The following is a 22,960-nucleotide window of genomic DNA, read 5'->3' on the forward strand; positions in this document are numbered from 1 at the left end:
AGATTTGCAAAGCCTTTGCAATTTGACGTTGAGGAACATTGTTTTTAAAGTTTTCCACAATTTTTTTACGCAGTCTTTCACAGATTGGAGAGCCTCTGCCCATCTTTACTTCTGAGAAACTCTGCTTCTCTAAGACAAAGCTTTTATAGCTAATCATGTTACAGACCTGATATCAATTAACTTAATTAATCACTAGATGTTCTCCCAGCTGAATCTTTTCAAAACTGCTTGCTTTTTTAGCCATTTGTTGCCCCCGTGCCAACTTTTTTGAGACCTGTAGCAGGCATTAAATTTTAAATGAGCTAATTAAGTGGATAAAAGTGTAAAATTTCTCAGTTTAAACATTTGCTACGTTATCTATGTTCTATTGTGAATAAAATATTGGCTCATGTGATTTGAAATTCCTTTAGTGTTCATTTTATTAAAATTTAAAAAACGTCCCAACTTTTCCGGAATTCGGGTTGTATATAATTTACATGAAAATAATTATCGGTTTATTGCAGGAATTTATCTGTGCATGTCAACACACTTTTTTTTATTCTTTACTTTCTGTATAATGCTAAGCTTTGCTTCTACTCCCAAATCTTCATGTTGGGAATAATTTTGTTTTAAAATACGAGTGAGATGAAATCTCCACTTAAGATAAAAACCCACAGGCAAAAGCAGAGGAGAGAAAATTGTCCTCCCTCAGGAGGTGAGAAGGAGCTTCTGGGATTCTATGACGGGCCGAGGGGGATTTTACCCAGGTGTTCACCAAGGGGCAAAGCTGGCTCCCAGCTGCCAGCTGTCACTAACAAGTGGGGAACCAAGAGAGAGCCAGTGACCCCAAAAACTCCCTTCTCTCCCTTTTTGTGTGTCCGTATCAGAACATGTCAATTGTAACATGTACAACAGGGACATGGCACTTGTCCAGCATCACGTCGGAGATGTCCACATCGTGTACGATCATTTCCATGCATTGGTACTCTCATCGAAATGGGAGTAAATCAGAGCTTTGTGAGGCAGCTGAGTGGGAGGCAGCCTCTGTACACAATGGCTGATGATTTTTCTCTGTTCCCTCCTCCGCTGAAGTGCCAGAGCATCCTTCCTCCCCAAAGTGCACCTCTCCAAACATGCAATGATCGCGCTGATTTTAATTACCTCTCATGACTGCCGAGGTTGTGGCTGCCTGACGCGCAGCGGGGAGGATCTCTTGGATTTATCTCTGGAAACACCTGCATGCTTTTGCTCTCTCTCCCTCCTATGTGTTCGGTCATCTCTAAGCAATACTTAATGTCTCTGAAGTCTGAATAGGAAATGAAACAAAAAGGTAATACAAAAAGAGTTCTACTAAAACTAACACTGCAAAGGTATTTATATACATATAATGATAATTACAGTCATCTGCCAGTGTGTTATATAAGACATAACAAGTCTACCCCCTTTTTTGTCTTCCCTTTTTGTATAAACACCTGCTCAAACAAATTAGCCGGCATGATGAGGTTCTTCTTGGAGCGTTATGCCACATGGATGCCCTTCACAAGAGCCTCTGGGGGATGCGTTCGGGGCCTTCAACCTATCAAGCCCTGCTGCTGAGAGACACACAAATGAAAACACTCAACTTTAAGGAAATCTTGCAAATGTGTGCTGACGTGGATTAGCTTAAATGTTACATAACAAGCAGTAAACCAACATGACACAATGGCAAAAATACTCAGTTTATTTTATTAAAGGGGTAATATGATGCTGTTACACCTTCTTTCTTTGCTTGAACATCTGGGCAGCATTACGCAAATCTTCCCACATAGTGACATAGAGATGTGGGGGCGTGTTTAAAAGAGGCGTTTTAAAAGAGGGCATGGGCGAGTCTTAACTTTTATAAAGAATATCTCTTTGGATGTGAGACTTTAGTCTTTGCGACTTTACAGATCTTTTTTATGCACCAAGAGCTTTAACACTCCAAAGAGAAAGAAAAATTTAAATCGCATCATATGACCCCTTTAAATTATTATGGTGTAGGAATTTTTCATGTTTTAGAAATGTCTCATCAAGGTTGTATTTGAACAAAAATACAGTGAAAACAGTATACTGTCAGATATTAATACTAATATATATTTCTATTTTTACTATATAATAAAAAATTTAATTTGTGATGGCAAAGCTGAATTTTCAGCATCATCATAGTGTCACATGATCCATATCAGAAATCACTCTGATATGCTGATTTGCTGCTCAAGAAACATTAATTATTATTATCAGTGAACCATTCATTTTCTTTCAATATTACTGGATGAACATAAAGTTAAGTTAAACAGAGCAACATTTATTTTAAATAAATATTTTAAAATATTTTTTACACATAATAAATGCCTGTTATTCATGAAATAAATGCTCACACTTTTTATATATTTAATGAATCCTTGCTGAATAAAAATTAATTTTTTCATCTTACTGACCCCAAACTTATGAAGTGTAGTGTAGCAACATCGTCTCAGATATTTATCCTAAAATTACATAAAATAAAGCTTGAAACAAATACCAATTATTGTAATAGAGTAAAGAACCATTAAATTATTGTGGATAACAGCACAGATAACTTTTTGGAAGAATCTGATGAAAAATGTTACTTTTGATTGCTTACTTTAGTTTTATTGAGGTCTTTTTCTCAGGAGAAGTGGAAAAATGGCTTTCCGTTTCATCTCATTGCTGCCTAAAGAGAAACAACTGATACATTACAGTAAAACAACAATTACCTTTTTTTCCTTCTCTACAGGGAGTTCCACTCACCACATTAAAAGATGTGTGGGTGAAACTAAAATGAAATATAATAATAAAAAATAAATAAAAAACCCATGTCATTCTTTGAAGTGGAATGATTTGAATTTCCCCTCCCACAGGACCTCCCAGACAAAAACCTAACAACCAAATTCATGTATGTGTTAAAGCTCACAGCACATCCACGCACTGTGTCCCCTGAAGGTCAGTGTTTGAGCAAAATGAACTGGATTTACAGTGATTGGCTGGGCAAAACAGTCTGAGGTTAAACCGGGGGATTGAAAGACTGCTCTGGGCTGCTGGGGAGCAGATAATAAATGGCAAACAAGTAGGTGGCCATCAGTCACTCCTTCCTTCTGAGAAAATTAGAGTTTGAGCAGACAGCCAAATGTTCCTGTGCTCAGGGGCAACAGAAGAGAGTGCATCACTGCAGACATCTCACACGTTTATATGTGTTGGTAAGAGTGAGCAGCCTGACTGAACCCAGGGTGAAGTATTTTTTTTATTTATTTTTTGCTTCAGGCAGATCATATATTCATGAGTTATTCCATAGGTCAAGACTGCCCCAAGCAGATTATCGACCTTTGGAGAAAGAGGGAGGTAGAGAGAAAATATGACTGGTTTTATTCAGCCTTTACAAGAAGAAACGAATGACACCAAGGTGAAGTGCTAATGAAAGTTTTGGGATAAATATTAAAGACATTCAATGTGGCCAGAGCTGTTTGGCTGCAATAGTTTAGCAAATTATTGTGCTCATGCACTTGTAGCCAGTAATGGCTGCATTAGTACACTTAATTGGGAGCATCCAACAAAAATAATGTACCAGTAATGGTACTACACCTTTAAATGTGTTTTCCAAATGCAGAAAATGGATCTGCACACATATTAACACTTGTTGCATAAGCAGCTGGGACTGATTTACCCAAGGGTTCTTTAGTGTATCAGTCGAACACATTTGTAATTTATCAGATAACAGCAAGGGGGAATAAAACTATTCTCATTTATGTTCTATATTTTACTTATGCCTCAAGAACACAATAAGCCTAAACCTGAGTAAATCTCCATACTGTAGAGCCATGCAGAAGAATAAATAGTGCACAGATGCTTTCTGAAATTAAAACATTTGCTGGCATTGGTTGACTTAGCTTTCTTATCACGACAATGATTCAGTCCCACATATGGACAGGGATTGGTGAGCTAAAATTACTGTAATGTTCTCAAAACAATATTAGAGTTAGGGACTCATTGTTTCTCTTAGTGCAACAGTTTTGCAACGGATTAGCATTTTGATTAAGTAAAAAATGAAGATGAATTATCTTCCTCTGTAAATGGCCTATAAAAATTAAGAAGCCTGTTTCTTAGTATTTAGCTAATAGTATTGCCTATGATTGACATATAACTATAATATAACCATAAGTGTTATAATAGAAACAGTTTTCATTTGTTGGGTTCACAATGTGCAAAATGTACAAAAAGTACAAGTAATGAGAATTTGTAAATATAGACCGCCCTCTGGTGGTCATAAATCATAAACTGGAGAGGTTTCGGCTATTTTCGTAGAAACATCTTACAGTAAAAAGGCTACAATTAAAGGAATTTAAAGGAATTTCTAAATAATTCACTAAATGATTACAAATTAAATGTAATAATTAGCCTATTATTACATTTCAAGCAAAGAATCACCCAAAGATTTAATCAAAGTATGACTTTTGTAAGATTTTGTTTGAACTGTAAATTTAGTTTGAAATTGTCAAAAAAAAAAAAAAGTTTGGGCTGTCCATTTTTGATTCATGCACTTTTTTTGCCTATTTTATTAATTTTTTTGATGACTGTAGCACAAATGCGTTAAAGCAATGTTATTATCATATTTATATACACATTTATTTGTAATGTTAGGCCTAGGCTATTAAATCAGCAAAAAAATCTGGCTTTTTATGAAATCAACCAACCTGAAAACGACCAGTGCATTTAAAAACATACAATCTATGTATAAAGTTTACATTTATTGTTTTGTTTTAATGTTCTACGGCATGTTTAGCATTGTTTTATTACTTTACAATCCACGGTGACCTCCCGCAACTGGTAGCGTCTGCGCATGCGCACTCGGGGCCCCTCCTAGTGACGTCTTTATTCTCAGCCCCTGCGCTCTCTCCGGAAACCCCTCGAGTGCGCGTGCAGCCGTTAGGTTGTTTTCGCAACCCAGTGTAGTCAGTACGATCAAAGTGTGCTTTAAACATCTCTGTGGCCGTCAGAGTTGAGGACGGGGCGACTGGATTACCGGGGCAGTATTTTGACAAAAGGAGAACCGTTTTGCTGGCTCGTTTTGTGTTCGCGTTTTCTAATGGTTTTGCTGTAGTCTTTTGTTTTTGTAACGTTATTGTGTGATGGACGCCATTTTAGGTTGATCACACTTACTAGCTGCTAGCCACATTGTGTTTCAGGCCTTGCTTCATACTACGTCGGGTTTGTGTTTTCTTGAGATTTGGACTACACCGAACAAACATTTCGGAGGGACTCTGATGCGGACATTGCGGAGACATAACGTTATTTGACCGGACTCTACACGTTCACCCAATCGGACACTATATGAACTGTATATTTCCTTCTCAGAGTCGGACCTCACACGGACAGCTCGCGGCTAACCGCCATATGGTCCCGGGACACTGAGAAACCGCAGGAGTAACGTTATTTCTGGCTTCCGTGGACTCAAAGTCACTCGCGTCTTTAAGATTGCGTGTTACACTTGATCACGGTCTCTTTGAACACTTGGTATTTTTCAGTTATTCACGTGAGGCACATTCCACACGACCCTCCTTTAGTGGTGACTCTCTTAATTTAAGAGTGTTGAGAGATGATGAACAAACATGACTATTATTAAACTGTTAAGCTGATAAACTGACACTGAGTAAAGGGTGATCGCTGGGAGAGCCCAGGCGGTCGTGCGAGTTGTAACGTTAGTTGAGTTTGGTTGTGTGTGGTGGTGGTGTCTGACCACGAGGATTGTTTAAACATGTCTTGTGTCCATTACAAGTTTTCTTCTAAACTGAACTACGACACGGTGACCTTCGATGGCCTTCACATCACGCTCAGTGATCTGAAACGACAGATCATGGGCCGAGAAAAGCTGAAGGCCGCGGATTGCGACCTGCAGATCACCAACGCGCAGACTAAAGAAGGTAAGATGGCTTGACACGTATTTTATACACCGTTTTTAGTTTGCTATGAATTAACGAGGTTTTAAAGAGTACGTATATATGTTTGGGAAAGGGTTTTATCAGTTCTAGCTCGAAGCTGATGTGTGCTAACCGACCTAACAAGGCCAAATCCTGACAGCCTCCAGCATTGTCACTGTACTCAAACGTTGAGTTTTGTTTTGCAAAAAAAAAAAAAATGTATCAGTGGTTATTAATTCAATATAAACGTTGACTAAGCTTCACTTGTGTAGTGAAGGCTTTGTTTCGCATGTAACGTTACTTGTTTACGACGTGTGCTTTGGTTTCCTAGCCTTGTAACTTGTATAGACAAGTGGATGGAGAATGTGCCACGTTGATTAATGTTCTTGTCATTGTTGCCCATGTTTGCAGAATACACTGATGATGGAGCCCTCATCCCTAAAAACTCGTCTGTTATCATTAGACGGATCCCTATTGGAGGGCTGAAGTCGACAAGCAAAACATTTGTCATGTAAGTACATTAATACTTACTGTTGACATCTGCTCTGGGTTTACATTTAGTATTTAGTTCAGTTTGAAGTCTAGAAAATGAAGTCGTTTTCAATATTAATCATTTTATTCAATGAATTTTAAGTTCACTAGAAGTTTAACTGGAGACTTTTCAACTGATAAATGATCAATTTGAACTGTTAAATGTCTTGATTTAAAAGGGTTAACTTACTGTAGCTTAACTGCTGTGATCTTAAAAATAAATTATTTGTACATTGAGTATTAGCCGACTTAAGATTGTAATGCATGTAATTTCAATTAAGCCGTTTGAGTGTTAAATTGCAGTGAATTTAAGTTATAAGTCTTTGATTGTGGGGGGTGGATATACTTTTAAATTGGAAGTTAACCTTTTTTTTTTTTAATGTTTTGCAGCGATCGATCTGAACCAAGTGGATCTTCAAAAGCAGTATGTAAAAACACCTCATTTCCTTGTCTCATTACACACATTTTCAAACTCCTCAGCAGTTGCTTTGTCTTGAAATCATTTAGGGAACTTTCCTCATGCTCCTCAATGTTGTCTTTGAAACCTGTTTGAAGATAACAAAGTTTGTTGAGCTGAATGTTTATATTGTGTGATTCGCTAAAGCTGTTGCATTGATTTCCATGTTTTTATACAATTACCAGTGTGTACAGAGGTCTGTGCGCATGCTAATACACTGTGTTTCACATTGAATAAGTTCTCCACAAATATGAAATCTGTTGTACGGTCTAGTGTAAGATCATATTGATCTATATAATTTTTGAACATGGCCAATTTTCAGTTTGTTTGTCCTTAAAGTGACACATCTGTAAAAAGCTGTCTGTTTTTTGTTTTTAAATAAAAAAACATGCATTGTGTTATTTATTAATTTCACCTTCTATCATAGAGCTTCAGTGTCTGACTACTCATGTTTACTCAGTTGCTATTATAAGAAATAATTTAGTTGTGTGGATGTGTGAGAGAGACATTGATATTTTATATATATGTGTGTGTGTTACCTAAAACATAATGAGTCTTGCCTTGGACTAACTCAGGGGTAGGCAAGTTTGGTCCTGGAGAGCCGCAGTCCTGCAGAGTTCAGCTCCAACCCTGGAAAAAACCCCTCACCTGCCTGTAGTCTTAGTAATCCTGAAGACATCGATGAGCTTGTTCAGGTGTGTTTGATTAGGGTTGAAGCTGAACTCTGCAGGACTGCTGCTCTCTAGGACCCAACTTGCCTACCCCTGGACTAACTACACAAGAATGTTTTTGTTTATTTTTATACTGGCCACTTGTTCTTGACTTGGCTCAGTGTGTGTTTAGGTAACTGGCTATTGGCATTTAAGAGATAATCAAATTAAACTTGGCTCTCATGCGGTTTCAATTATTTAATTTTCATTAAAAGGGTCATACGATGCTGCTAAAAGTAACTTTTTGTGTATTTGGCATAATGCAATGTGTATGTCTTTTTAAGGTTCAAAAACACATTTTCCACTATGTACATTATTGTTGCTCCTCTATGCCCTGCCTTTCTGAAATGCATAAATTTTTACAAAGCTGCTCGTTCTGAAAAGTGAGGTGTGCTCTGATTGGTCAGCTGTCCAGTTTGTTGTGATTGAACGAATGCCTCAGGCGTGTGACAGAAATGTTATGCCCCTTAACATACTGTGATGCCCTGTGTCCCGGCACGACCAGACAAAACATTACAAACGAGGCATTTGTTGCATCCGGTGCGGTCATAATTACTGATTATATCGATTTTTACGCGTTGCGTATCACGCTGCGTAGACAAAAACCAATGTCTGCATTTGTGATTGGAGAAATGACAAACAATTCTTCTCTACACTGCATTATACTTGCGTTTGAATCATCAGTGGCAAATCCTTTAAATATAAAAACATACTTACAGGCTGTGAGTCAGAAGCACCAGACTGTCCTTGCAAAGTTGGAAGTGCCCCACTTAGAAACACACTGTGTTGTAGGCTACTCTCACAGGAAACAGTCCTCGTCCTCAGTAAAATGCGCTGTACACATCTGAATATTTGGACTGCACTGTTCTGGAACAGTGTTGTAAATGCAATTTAACCACTGATTTCTAGTTTTTTCCTCTTTCGGAAGACAAAAGAAAGTATTTGTTTCACAACGAAACAGTGTCTCCACGACATGGCGGTAGTGGCGGCAGCAAACAGTACTGCAGCGAGAATCAAAATTATGCCGCCTTTGTGTGAACATTTTGGTGGTGTTATGCAAATCTTCCCACATCGTTGGGGTGTGTTAGAACAAGCCTTTTTAAGGAGGATGTGGCTAACTTCACTTTTATAAAGAATATCTCTTTGGATTTGAGACTTTAGTCTTCGCAACGTTGCAGATCTTCTTTATGCACCAAGAGCTTGTAACACTCAAAAGAGAAAGGAAAAATTTAAATCGCATCATATGACCCCTTTAAAGGAAAAAAAAATACTTTTAGTAATATGATGTAACTTCAATTCCCTGCTCTTGTTAAAACCGTACATAAAATTGAGTTCTGTTAATTCACATTCTAATTTAAGTACAGTCTTGGCCAAAAGTTTTGAGAATTACAGAAATATTAGTTTTCAAAAAGTTTGCTGCTAAACTGCTTTTAGATCTTAGTTTCAGTTTCTGTGATGAACTGAAATATAATTACAAGCACTTCATACATTTCAAAGGCTTTTATCGACAATTACATGACATTTATGCAAAGAGTCAGTATTTGCAGTGTTGGCCCTTCTTTTTCAGGACCTCTGCAATTCGACTGGGCATGCTCTCAATCAACTTCTGGGCCAAATCCTGACTGATAGCGACCCATTCTTTCATAATCACTTCTTGGAGTTTGTCAGAATTAGTGGGTTTTTGTTTGTCCACAAGTTCTCACTGGGATTAAAATCTGGGGAGTTTCCAGGCCATGGACCCAAAATTTCAACATTCTGGTCCCCGAGCCACTTAGTTATCACTTTTGCCTCATGGCACGGTGCTCCATCGTGCTGGAAAATGCATTGTTCTTCACCAAACTGTTGTTGGATTGTTGGAAGAAGTTGCTGTTGGAGGGTGTTTTGGTACCATTCTTTATTCATGGCTGTGTTTTTGGGCATAATTGTGAGTGAGCCCACTCCCTTGGATGAGAAGCAACCCCACACATGAATGGTGTCAGGATGCTTTACTGTTGGCATGACACAGGACTGATGGTAGCGCTCACCTTTTCTTCTCCGGACAAGCCTTTTTCCAGATGCCCCAAACAATCGGAAAGGGGCTTCATCGGAGAAAATGACTTTGCCCCAGTCCTCAGCAGTCCATTCACTATAATTTCTGCAGAAGATCAATCTGTCCCTGATGTTTTTTTTGGAGAGAAGTGGCTTCTTTGCTGCCATTCTTGACACCAGGCCATCTTCCAAAAGTCTTGGCCTCACTGTGCATGCAGATGTGCTCACACCTGCCTGCTGCCATTCCTGAGCAAGCTCTGCACTGGTGGCACTCAGATCCCGCAGCTGAATCCTCTTTAGGAGACGATCCTGGGGCTTGCTGGACTTTCTTGGACGCCCTGAAGCCTTCTTTACAATAATTGAACCTCTTTCCTTGAAGTTCTTGATGATCCTATAAATTGTTGATTTAGGTGCAATCTTAGTAGCCACAATATCCTTGCCTGTGAAGCCATTTTTATGCAATGCAATGATGGCTGCACGCGTTTCTTTGCAGGTCACCATGGTTAACAATGGAAGAACAATGATTTCAAGCATCACCCTCCTTTTAACATGTCAAGTCTGCCATTCTAACCCAATCAGCCTGACATAATTTTCACCTGAGTTAACAAGACGATTACTGAAATGATCTCAGCAGCTCCTTTAATGACAGCGATGAAATGCAGTGGAAAGGTTTTTTTGGGATTAAGTTAATTTTCATGGCAAAGAAGGACTATGCAATTCATCTGATCACTCTTCATAACATTCTGGAGTATATGCAAATTGCTATTATAAAAACTTAAGCAGCAACTTTTCCAATTTCCAATATTTATGTAATTCTCAAAACTTGGCCACGACTGTATTTTGATTTAGTGTGTGTGCGCATACGTGTGTGTATATACACACACACACACACACATTAAATCAAAATACTTCAATATTTTACTTCAAAAGTGCTAATTGTTGTTTAAATTGTGTCTTGTCCAATGTAGGTTTTGATTAAAAATATGCAGTTTACTAACTATATTATTTGATGAGCAAAAAATTTTGAATTTTAAGTAATGTTACTATTTGAACATTTATTCTGGTCATACTTGAGTTCTTCTCTTACATTGCTGATTATAACTTGTGTTACTTCACAAGCTGTAGTCAAATGAAGGAGCATGGACAGCTTTGGCTGAAATTCCTGACCAACTGTCAACAGTATTGTGTAGTTCTATACTATACATTTGTCTTCATTTGGTTTTTATAGTGAGATTTCTTTCTTTATAATGATAATTGGTAAAATGTCTATATCAATGATTCTTAGGCACATTTGTAACAAGAGGTTGTAGTTTCAGCTAATATTTGTCATTCTGATATGGTGAATTACACAATGTTCACTTGTCTTTTTTTTTCTAACACTATTTTTCCAACACTTTTTTTAACATTGTACCTCAGTGCCCCACAGCAATCTGCCTTTTCATATTTTAAACGTGTGACTTTTTGTACTTGTCTTCTATATTTGATGTCTTATTTCAAATGTTTGCAAAACAGCTACTGGGATCCCTCATGTGAAAGCTGAACATATACTATGCTATAATGCTTTACTATTTATATATTCATTCATTTTTGTGATTGCACTTGTAGTTTGATTGTCTCCCATGTACTTGTGTGATGTTGAGACCCAAACTACCTATAAAAACTGTGACCCCACTACGAGGCACATTTTGTAGAACAGTTTCACAACATTCCAGTGAAAAGATTCAAATGCGAAATTCATATCCTATATGGCCTGTTGTATTAGTTATATTTTCTATATGAATAAATTGCATTATTTTTATATGATTTACTGCAAGGTTTTACAATAAAACATCAGTATTTAATTCGCTCACATCTTTCTTAAGGCCCTGTGTGTTCACTCTCCATAGGTTTTTTTGTTTTGTTTTTGGACCTCTTTCTTGGGTTACAAGTTGTTGGCTCAACCTGTGGAAAATAGTTATGATAATACATTGTTATCCCCACAGTTTATAACAGTTAAAGCTAAGAAATATCCATTAATTGGTATTGACCTTTAGATAAAATATGTAAAGGTCTAATTTACAGCCTGAAGTTGACATTTTTAAACACTTATTTCATATGTGTCCAATAGGACATAGCCTTGCTGTAAATATACTAATTGTTTTGTGTTTGTTTAGTGTTCATTTTAAAGATTTATTTTATTATTTGTCCAATTTCTCTCTGTTGGGCATGATATTTGTGCCTTGTCATGGTGGTGAAACCCCTCTTTGTTTTAATGTTTTTTTCCAATGACAGATTGATGATTCTTCGTCCATTTCACTGGCCCTGCTTTCAAAGGTATTTTAAACTCTGCAACTACTTTATACACTCCACTCTACTGTTTCAAACTCAGTGTTTTGGATTCGCCAAGCCATAATGTAGCTACAAGTGAGCAATATCTTGCCAAAAATCTTGTGGTCAGTCCCATCCAGTTTATATTTGTTTGCAACAGTCATTGTAATTATTGTGAAATTGTTTGTTTTGCATCTTGGTTATCAATAGTAACATCGATAATTTCACTTTTTTATATGCTGCATATCAGTTAGATTTTTATTTTTAAATGTAAGATTTATAAATATTTATTATCTGCTCATACATTTGTTAATTGTATAATTGTTGATACTTGTGTGAAAGCCTTGTCCTCTAAAGAGAGCTTACTGTCTTTTATCAATGTGGAGTAAATTTAAACCACTTGCTCACATGACCCTAAATGCAAGTGCTGATTATTTTTTTCTCTTAACATTGAACAATTAAGCACTCTGGAATCGTTTTGTAATTTTTTTTTGTGTGTGTGTGCTTGGTTTATCTCACACTGAAGATCAAAGCCTGCGGATCACACTGAATTTTTTCCAGAGTTGTTTTTAATTCCTTTTCATTTATATATAATTTATTTATTCTTCTTGCTGGACTTTAAAGGCACCAGCAGCATTATGTATTATACTTTGGTATGATTATACTTTATATTGTTAATAGTTATTTATTCTTCATGTGATTGTAAATTTTTCACAATATACTGTAATTTTGGTACAGTTGCAAATAAAATTTTCAGGGGGATTCCCTGGATGCATTACATTCAAGTTCTGTGTACATCTTACACCATGAATGCATTGCATTTGTTGGTATGAAATCATATGTATATATCTGACACATGCCCAAAAAAAGACACATTGCAATAAAATTTATCAAATGGTAAAACATCTCTTAGACCATGGGCAATATATGTGTATAATTAGAATTAAGCCATCAATGGGAGTCTTGTTTGTCTTTTCGTTATGAATTCTATATTTCTGCTCTCTTGCTCAGGTTAATAAAAAAAGCTTGTTGCCCCTTTGTTTCTTTAAGGCCTGATTTGGTACTGTTAATGTAATATTTTTAAAGATATCGCACTGATGTAGGCAAGAAGCTGCTTCTTACAGGACAAGGTTTCAGTAAAATTTTTGGGCTCAATTAAACATTCCCACATTTTGATTTTATTTGTGAAAACCTTATTGCCTGTTAAACAGACAGCTAATCTTGCTGAAACAAATGCATCAGAGGAAGACAAAATAAAAGCAATGATGTCTCAGTCCAACCATGAATATGACCCAATCCAGTAAGTATGCCATTCAAGACTTTGACTGTTGTTTAAATTTCTATTGGTGTCAATTTTAACAAAACTCTCTTCATTAGTTACGCAAAGAAGCTTGTTGGTCCACCTCCCCCAAACTACACATGCTTTCGTTGTGGAAAAACTGGACATTATATCCGAAACTGCCCAACCAATGGGGTAATTGGGTTTTCATTACCACAGCTGCTTTTACATGACGGTCGTTTTGAGCTTGGAGATGATTGCTTCAACTGTTTGCTTGTGTCAATTTTTTTACCAGTAGTATGCTCATTTAGTCAGAGAAGAAATGTAATCTTGAATATCAACTGTGCGTTAGCAGGATCGAAGTTTTGAAGCTCCCCAACGGATAAAGAAAAGTACAGGAATTCCTCGGAGTTTCATGGTGGAGGTTGATGATCCAAACAGAAAGGGAGTCATGTTGACCAACAGTGGAATATATGCCATTCCTACTATTGATGCGTGAGTATACTTGACCTTGCTGTATGTGATTGTGTTGCAGGATCATATTTTTCAGCTTTTGCAATTTTACAAAACCACAATGGGTAGTGGCCTCAACATGTCAGTTCTGCTGATGATATTGTGCTTTCTGTGTTTAGTGAGGCCTATGCCATTGGAAAGAAAGAGAAGCCACCATTCTTGCCCCAAAATCAGTCCTCATCCTCAGAGGAAGAAGATCCAGTACCTGACGAGCTGCTCTGTTTGATCTGCAAGGATCTTATGACAGATGCTGTGGTTATCCCCTGCTGTGGAAATAGCTACTGTGATGAGTGTAAGTGTCTGTATAAAACAAATATTAAAAAAATTAGATTTTTGCCCTTTTAAAGCTTACATAGTCTTTTGCCTGCAGGTATTCGATCGTGTTTGCTGGAGTCTGATGAACATGTTTGCCCAACCTGCAAACAATCTGATGTATCTCCTGATGCATTGATCGCAAACAAATTCTTGCGCCAAGTAAGAAATCCCTATCTTAATTTTATTTTGTTGTGACTTCATTTCTAAGTTAATAGTAGAACATTAAGACAACTTATTCTTTCCAACCTCAGGCAGTGAATAATTTTAGGAATGAAACTGGATATACCAAGAGGATTCGAAAAGTTGCAGCTGCTCATCAAGCATCTGCCCAAGGAACCCAAACGCAAGCTCCTGCCCAGCGGCCACCTATGAGACTGGCAACCTCACGCCAGCAGGACCCTCTGATGGCCAATGTTCCAAGCTCAGCAGCTGATAGCACCCCTCCCCAAAGCACACCTGCTGCCCCTTTATCTCCTGTTAGCACTCATCAGCCCTCCAGCACCCCACCGTCTTCTAGCAGCTCCACTGTAAACAGCAGCAGTGCACCTGCAGCAACGAACTATAGCCCTGTGGTGAACTCTCCTCAGCACTCTACTAAGCAGGATGACCCTCCTTCATCTAAGTAAGTAATTTCCCAGCATTTCTAGAACTTAAGAGGATCCACTGGTTGTGTAAAACATGAAATGCTGGATTCAAATTTGTCTTATGGAATCATTGTTTCCACCCAGGGAACCAGAGGTCCCAGCATCTACTGTTGTGCCTTCATTAGACACTGCTGCCTCAACAACTTCCATTCCGAAGGTATTAACTTTTTATATTCTTTATATTTGTTAATTCAAGAGAATTACATGTACTTATAAAGCAATATCACATGGGCAAGAGTAGTTAAGATTAAATATGGATACATCCTTTATTCCATTTTAGTATATATTTTTTTCTTTCCCCCTCCCTTCTATTTGTTGTCTAGGGATACCATGTCCCAGTAATTGGGAAGCCGAATATGCCTCAGCACCACATGCATAGATCAGGTAATGCATAGATAATATCTGCACAATTTCAGGTGTTTTTTCTGTGGACTTGGCCACTCTTAATATTTAAGGTTTTGTTTTTTTTAGGACAGTCAAGGGCTAGTGGACCAAGGCCGTCTGGAAGCCGTCCTGCATGGGATCAGTAAGTATTCTGAAGTTTATTCTTAAAAGATTGAATTTTCATCCAAAAGAGACAGATTCTTCACTATTTATTCTATCAGGTCCTCAAGTAGAGGGAGAGCTCCTAGTGAACGACCACCAAGAACACAGCCTCCCCCAGTACAAAACCTTCCTCCTGTAGCCCCTCCAGTGTATGTGCCTCCTGCTCTTTTTCCTCCTCCTCCACATCCTATGCCTCAGCCACCTGGTGGTGTTCCACAGCAGTTTCCTATACAGTATCCTCCAGGACAACAGCCTCCCCCTCCCTACAACATTCCACCACCTTTATTTCCACCTGTCCCACCAAATGTGACTGGTCAATGGGTACCTCCTGGTGCACAGCCACCTATAGCGAACCCCATCTCTACTGTTCCAGCAGCACCTTTTCTATCCAAGGAGGAGTTTTACCGTCAGCAGCGTAGACTGAAGGAAGAGTAAGTAGTTCTTAAATATAATTAAAGGGTTACTCCACCCCAAAATGAAAATTTTGGAATGCCATGGGGTTAAGTGATTAATGAACAATTTTCATTTTGGGGTGGAGCAACTGTTTAAGAAAGATATATTTAGGGCTGTGCGATTAAGACAAAAATAATTGTTGATTATGTCTTTGAAATTGTAATTGCGATTATTAATTATGATTAAATATTTACATCTTTGTTTGAGGCAACTGCATGCCATATTTTTATATGAAAATAAACAAGCTGAAAACACTAACTGAAAAACTTATATTGCTTTTCTAAAGTATTAAGCCTCAAATGTCAACTATACATTGGATTGGTTACTACTTTAAATAAAAAGGTAAAAAATATGCTTGGTATTATGTTATACTAAAATTAAAACAATGGAAAAATCCTTAAGATAACATGTAGAAAGAAAAAAAACATCTTAAGCATGCAGAATAATATAAGTGGACTTCGAACGATTAATTGCTGCTTTGAACAATTATGTAATTGTGGCATCTGTAATTGTAATCGCGATTAGAAATTCAATTAATTATGTAGCCCTAATTTAATTGTTAAAATTGTTAGTTTGCTCATTCCTCGTTATGATAGTGATTTTGATTGTAGCGTCATATTTTGTGTTTTTGATGGTTACTTTTGAATCATTGCATTTGTATCATTGTTCTTACCCCACTCATAATCATGTATGTTGTAATGAATTACCAAATTTTAACTGCAAAGTTTTATTTTTCTTTCTGTCCTTGACAAATAGTTCCCAATGTCGATTCGTTACCAGGGAGAAGTCTTCCAAACTTGAGGAATTTACGAATGACTTTGCCAAAGAACTTTTGGAGTACAGAAAGATCCAGAAGGAGAGAAGGCGATCCTATTCTAGGTTAGGAAAATTGACAGGTGTTCACCACCAAGATGTCATTTTTGATGGACAACTTATGGCATCAACTTAACTCTCGCTTACTTTTCTTTTGCAGATCAAAATCTCCTTACAGGGATTCCTCCTACAGTGGCTCATCATATTCGTATTCCAAATCCCGCTCTCGGTCCAGATCACCACGCTCCTACTCTCGGTCAGTTTCCCGATCTCGGTCAAGATCCCGCTCACGCTCTCATTCCCGATCACGCTCCTACTCTCGCTCACCATACTCCCGCAGGGGCCGAGGTCGAAGCCGTAGCTATCGATCTAGGTCACGCACTCCAACATATCATCGCTCCCGCAGTAGATCACCATCATACAGGGGTCGGGAAATGAGTGGAATGGGAAGTGGAATCTATCGTTCCCGCTCTAGATCCCCACTATATAGGAATCACAGTCCCAGCAAGAAACTCCCACCCCCTTCTCAAACTGAGGGTGAGCGCAAATATGCAGGTAGGTACAGAGAGCTCCCTCCTTATGATCCTAAGGAATATTATGGCCGCAACATAGACCAAAGTGACCCCTATGAGAGAGAGCGATATCGAGAGTGGGAGAGAGAGTACAGGGAGTGGTATGATAAATACTTCAAGAACTACAACAATCCACCAAGTAGTCAAATGCGAGGCCGTGCTCCAGGCAACAGAGACCCCTATACCCCTGAGCGTTTTGCTCCTCCCCGACCAAGGGAAAACTCCCCCTACAGCAGGGGGCGTCGGGAGGATTATCCACCACCACCTCAGAGCCACGGTGTCCCACCAAGAAGCAGAGGTTCCATGACATACCAAGAGAAGTGTGCTGAGAAGTATGGCCAGCTTCATGTCAACACCACTGGAGCAGGAAAAGGACTTAACAAAGAGTTTCTAAAACCTCTTAAGGACCGAGAACCCAGTGGCAGCACTGCTGGAGACCCCAAGTCTATGAAGCATAAAAAACATCGCAAAAAGAAGAGAGAAGATAGTGACCTCTTCAGTCACTCTGACTCTATGGATGAATCCAGGAAAGATGATCGTAAAGAAGATTCCATGCTGATGAATTCAAGTCGTGATGCCACACCTGTCAGGGATGAGCCCATGGATAGCTCTACAGTGCCCTACAAGACTACTTCTGTAAAAGAGAAGAAAGAGAAGTCAAAAAGTAAAACTGACAAAGTTAAACGAAAGTCTGAAAACAGTGGGCAGAAGAAGGAAACATCAGGAAAGATGTCAAAACCTGCTAGAGAGAAAGAATCTGATGCATCACGAGAAAAAGTGGCTCCCACTGAACCAGCCATTAAGAGAGTCAAAGATGAACCATCCCACAAATCTGAACCAAGCAAACATCAATCTTTAGAGTCCAAACTCATGCTCCCACGCAAGTTGATGCAGTCTAGGCCCATCAAACACCATCAGGAGGTAAGGCCCATCAAAGACGAGCTCAAAAGCCAGAAAGACTTGGTGAAAGACCCTCTAAAGCCAGATAAAATTCCTGTTAAAGATGTGAAGGTCCCCCAAAAAGAGCCAGAGAAGCCTGTGAAAACTGAGGAGAAGATGCCTGCTAGGACAGTTGATACTAAACCGGATAAGAAGAAACGGAAAGATGACAAGACACCTGTGAAAGACCTAGATGTTCCTCCAGTTAAAATAGCAAAAATAGAAGTTGATGTGGCTAAAAGCTCTCCAAAATCTAAACCCAGACTGGAGAGTGAAAGACCAATTGAAAAGGAGAAAGTAGCTATTCCGTGTCTGATGGACATTAAGCCAGAGCCAGTAAGAAAGATTAAAATCAACAGGGAAATTGGCAAGAGAATAACAAGCATTGATCAGCCACTTTCAGCTGAGGACTCTGGTCATGCCACAGGAAAGGGCAGACTGGACAAGTCTAGAGGAAAATTGAGGAGGAAGGTTCATGCTCCCGATGGGTCAGGGTCCCTATTAGTTGATTACACCAGGTAAGATGATTTATATATTAAAGTACTGGTCAACTTGCATTTTTTTTTTATTTGTATTATCAACTTATTCATATTTGTTATGTTTGGTAGCACCAGTTCTACAGGTGGAAGCCCCATCAAAAAGCATGAAGACAAGCTTGACCTAAAGAAGACTGTGGTGAAGACCCTGGAGGAATATACCAATGACAGCTCCACCCCTGCTGAGGATGAAATTGTCATGATCCAGGTGCCCCGTTCCAAGTGGGAAAAGGAAGACTATGAATCTGAGGACGATGAATCTAAGGTTGCCACCAGAACAGGCAGCATCAACACATCCAGATCGGCTTCTATAGGGGAGAACACTGAAGTGAAATCAGCTGGCAAAGAGTCTCCACATGCTGACAAAACTCTGCCAGTCTCCAAAGAGGCAGATGTCAAACCTGCCAAGGACTCCACATCTGGTGATAAGGAGAAAGATACTGACAAAGAGAAAGATGGAGAACGAGACAGAGAGAAGGAAAAAGACCGCAGCAGCGCTGCAGATCGTGAGACAGCTGATAAAAGGAAACCTAGTGTACCTAATCAGGAAAGAGAGCGTGCACAGGAAAAGGGCAGTGACCATGGCAGTGAACGAAGCTCTTCTTCCCAGTCCTCCAGAGATAGGCAAGCTGACAGGGCAGAACCTACCTCTAGAAAACCAGCAGGAAAGGAGACAACTACAGGCATCCCCACTAGAAAAACAGAACATCGAGATGATGCAAGAGACCACTTAGGCACTAGATTAAAAGATGAGAGAAATCCAATCAGGAGGAAAGTATCGCCCTCCCCGCCACCAAGGGTAAAGGACTTACACACAGACTCTGGAAGAAAAATTCTTGAGGAAACTCCTGAGTCACAAAGTCCAAGTTGGAATAAGAGAGTATCATCGCAGAATGCCCCAGAGCCAAAACGAACAGGGCCAGAGGACCACAAAGGAGACTGGCCATGCACTAAGGAGATCCAGGGTTCTAGGCATTCTGACGTACGTTCCGCAAAGGACCGGGAACACAGGACTCCTCATAGAGCTTTGACTCCAGAGCCTAGAACTGATGCAGAGAAAGGTGGCGCACATGGCGACCACATCAAAATCCCATCTACACGCTCCACAAGACTGTCCTCAGATTTAACACGGGAAACAGACGAGGCTGCGTTTGTCCCTGACTACAGCGAAAGCGACAGCGAGACCTCAGACATTGACAGCAAAACAGAGCAGAGAGGGCGAGAGAGGGACAGCAGTGGCAGCCAGAGTCCGAGCCCATCTGGCAGCCACGGACACAGCAGCAGCCCCAGCTCTCCCGGCAGTCAGGACAGCAAAAAGAAGAAAAAGGACAAAAAGGAGAAGAAGGAAAAGAAGAAACACAAGAAGCACAAAAAACACAAAAAGCATAAGAAACATACGAGCAATGAGTCTGAATCAGAGCTCAAAGGACAGAAACACAAACATAAGAAAAAGAAGTCTAAAAAGAGCAAGGACAAAGATGACAAAGAAAAAGATGAGAGTGAGAGAGATGAACAAAAGGCAAAAGTGTGTGTTTAATTCATTTTAGGTTTAACCATTTGTTTGATTTACTCATCTTTAAGCAGCATTGAAAAATAAAAAATATTGTTCTGCAGAGAAGTTTAAGTACTGTTCAGATTTCATTGTTTGCGATTTCTCAATGGTTAACAACATGCTTTTTTTTTTGACCACGCTAACCTCTCCCCACCAATGTAAGAGAGTAGCTACTTTAATGATAAAGGTTTTATTTTGGGTTCTGAATTTTCATGAATGGTTTGATTCTCATTTAAAATTGTTGCAGATTCTAATTACATCATGGTGTGGCACTTGTAGAGGAAGCACTTTAGAAATGTGAATGTGATTGCAGATTTGCAGAATTTGCAAAGAGTTGCAAAAGGCCCGTTTGTACCTCATCTCTTGTATGTTTAAGTTGGAGAGAAACATATCATTATGACAGTATGATAATATTGTTACAGAGGTAACAGGAGAGTGGCATCCAGCCATTGGGGCAAGCTGATTTACGAAGTGTTTTTGCACTGTGAATATTTCCTCTACTTTTTTGTTTTATTCTAATTCACCTTCATAACAGTAATTTAAATTATCTGCTGAAATGAAATTGCATATGTTCTGAAGGTAATAAATTTTTTTCAGGAAATATAAATGGTTTCTTATGTTGTTTATTTTCATGCATTGGTAATAAAGATTACTTGGAAACTAGTTGTCTTTTTCAATAAAAGTTATTCATTGTACATGTACTTCACCAGTACCAACTATTACATTTTTGAAAGTGTTTAACTTTAATATTTAATTGTCCTATATGTACTTGTAATTGGTTAGGTGCTCTTTTTTTTTTTTTTAACACCTATCTGATGCCATATTCTCTTTTGAATCCTAACCGATTCAAACTAATGATTATTCTTACAAATTTAAAAGGAAGTTTTAAATGTTTGTGGCCTTTGAAACTCTTTTCTACTACCAAGGCCAATTAACTTCCACTGTAAGTGCCTTACTAGACTGTACTTCAACTATTATTTATATTTTAAGGAAGAATCTGGCATGTGTTGGCTTAGATTTTTTTTTTTTTTTTTAGTTTTATCGTAAATTAAACTTTTGTTTGACCTACCACTTAAAAAGACTTTAACCAGGAAAACAGTTAAACTCAAAAGAATCACATCTTTTTCACGACTTCTGTGATGCTGCTTCTGATAGAATCTTATGTGGTTTTCCTTTCCGTATTAGAGGGAATTGCCATGTTAGTCAAATTCCCCAATGTCTAATTAATCTCCTCCCTTATATTTTTGATTATAAATGTACATAAAAAATGGTATTTTCAAATTTAATGAGTTTGGAAGTGTTGTAAATTGTTGTATAATAATATTACTGTTTGTATTTCATAATCCAAAATATTTACTGAAGGTTGAATGTTGCGTATACTGATGTTTTCATTTGAATGTTGTGCCAAAAGTGGCCTCAGGAAAGAGTAGAATACAATGCAAACTAGCACCTAAAGAGTGTGAACTACAGAATCTACCTTAATCTAAGTTGATTTAAGTAGATATACGCGTTTAGTCTTTCTCTTTTGATAAAAACGAACTAAAAGTGGTAATGACTAAACACATTTTTGACCAATCAAATGTTCTCTGGAACGAAACGTTTTATCTGTTTAATAGCTACAACATGGTTGCGTTTCCTCTGTCAACCACTTGAGGACGTCAGATATATTTGTACGCACTACAAAAAGAAAATACAAAAACCCAACATGCAATAATCCTAGTTTTGTGCGGGAATCAATCTGGAACCCAACTGGAATAATAAACAGAAACAAAAAGCCTACAGGGCTCCTGTAATCAAGAGTTGCATATACGATTACTGCAGCATATAGGCCTAGGTCTGCCTGAAAGTGTGGGAATGTAAAATGTAGGAAATATAGTTTCTGTAAGGCTTGACTAGAAAAACCCATTCCCGCTGGATTAATTCATTTCAACCCAGATGATGAATAAAATTGATAAAACGGATACCTCGTCGTTCCTCGTCCGTGCAGGAGAGCAGCTCCCCCTCACGCCGTTTCTTTTATGCGATATATTAACCACAAGAGGTCGTTCAAGGTTATTCAGCCCGGAAAGAGCTGGACACCCCACTGAAGCAGCATCTGGTTGAGAAGTTCAGAGTTTAGTCAAGTATTCAAGGTTTGCTTTTCATCCTAAATGCACATTTCAATCATATTTGCTCTCTTCGTTGGGCAAATATAAAGAGCAAAAGGCGAGTTCGGTTTAAGCCAAATTGATGAAACAAAGATGGTGCTTTACACGTTGACAACAACAAGAAGCCATATTGAGGTTATTATTGACTTATTATTTTAATATTGATTCTAATTTGATGCCTGAGCTCTCTTATCAGGTAAGTTATCAAAAAAACTTAACTATTTCCTAAAGAACTGCAAGATTTCAAGTGCAAAAGACTAGAACATTTTATATTTGAAACATTCAAACAGTGCTAATAAAAAATAAATAATTCTCGGATATGTGACCCTGGACCACAAAACTTATACAGTCTATGGTCATAAGTAGCACACAACCAAAAATACATTAAGTGGGTCAAAATTATAAATTTTTCTTTTATGGATATATATATATATATATATATATAAATCCTACTGTAAATATATCAAAACTTAATTTTCAATTAGTAATATGCATTTATAAGAACTTCAGGTGGACAACTCATTGTGATTTTCTCAATATATATATATATTTTTTTTTTGCACCCTCAGATTCCAGATTTTCAAATAGTTGTATCTCGGCCAGATATTCCAATCCTAACAAACCATCACATAAATCCACGGAAAGCTTATTTATTCAGCTTTATGATGATGTATAAATCTCAGTTTTAAAA

General features: G+C 38.2%; 1 protein-coding gene and 1 long non-coding RNA gene across 3 annotated transcripts; both read left to right on the forward strand.

Annotated features, from left to right (window-relative positions):
- Nucleotides 1–4,890: 4,890 nt before the first annotated feature.
- On the forward strand, nucleotides 4,891–20,729 carry LOC132147881 (E3 ubiquitin-protein ligase RBBP6-like). 2 transcript variants are annotated; one of them, XM_059557114.1, is made up of 17 exons: nucleotides 4,891–5,930; nucleotides 6,339–6,438; nucleotides 6,849–6,882; nucleotides 11,925–11,966; nucleotides 13,172–13,260; nucleotides 13,338–13,434; nucleotides 13,592–13,734; nucleotides 13,872–14,044; nucleotides 14,123–14,226; nucleotides 14,319–14,689; nucleotides 14,796–14,868; nucleotides 15,035–15,095; nucleotides 15,183–15,237; nucleotides 15,317–15,688; nucleotides 16,467–16,589; nucleotides 16,684–18,552; nucleotides 18,643–20,729. In XM_059557114.1, exons 1-17 carry the CDS (start codon nucleotides 5,765–5,767, stop codon nucleotides 20,105–20,107), a joined length of 5,337 nt encoding a protein of 1,778 aa, XP_059413097.1. In that variant the 5' UTR covers nucleotides 4,891–5,764; the 3' UTR covers nucleotides 20,108–20,729. The 2 variants fall into 2 exon arrangements, with proteins under 2 accessions (XP_059413097.1, XP_059413098.1); XM_059557115.1 differs by having other exon boundaries at nucleotides 13,595–13,734.
- LOC132147907 (uncharacterized) lies at nucleotides 10,614–11,509 on the forward strand. The gene is made up of 2 exons (XR_009434914.1): nucleotides 10,614–10,839; nucleotides 10,886–11,509. It is a non-coding gene; the product is annotated as an uncharacterized LOC132147907 (long non-coding RNA).
- Nucleotides 20,730–22,960: the final 2,231 nt, after the last annotated feature.

The sequence above is a fragment of the Carassius carassius genome, chromosome 1 (genome assembly GCF_963082965.1).
Source record: "Carassius carassius chromosome 1, fCarCar2.1, whole genome shotgun sequence".
Taxonomy (NCBI): Eukaryota; Metazoa; Chordata; class Actinopteri; order Cypriniformes; family Cyprinidae; genus Carassius; species Carassius carassius.

Excerpts from the sequence above, each read along its gene's own strand:
- LOC132147881 (XM_059557114.1), top strand. The coding sequence starts at position 5,765 with ATGTCTTGTGTCCATTACAAGTTTTCTTCTAAACTGAACTACGACACG. Across the intron at positions 14,227-14,318 it reads CAAACAAATTCTTGCGCCAA|GCAGTGAATAATTTTAGGAA; the intron begins GTAAGAAATCCC and ends TTCCAACCTCAG. Across the intron at positions 15,689-16,466 it reads CAGCGTAGACTGAAGGAAGA|TTCCCAATGTCGATTCGTTA; the intron begins GTAAGTAGTTCT and ends CTTGACAAATAG.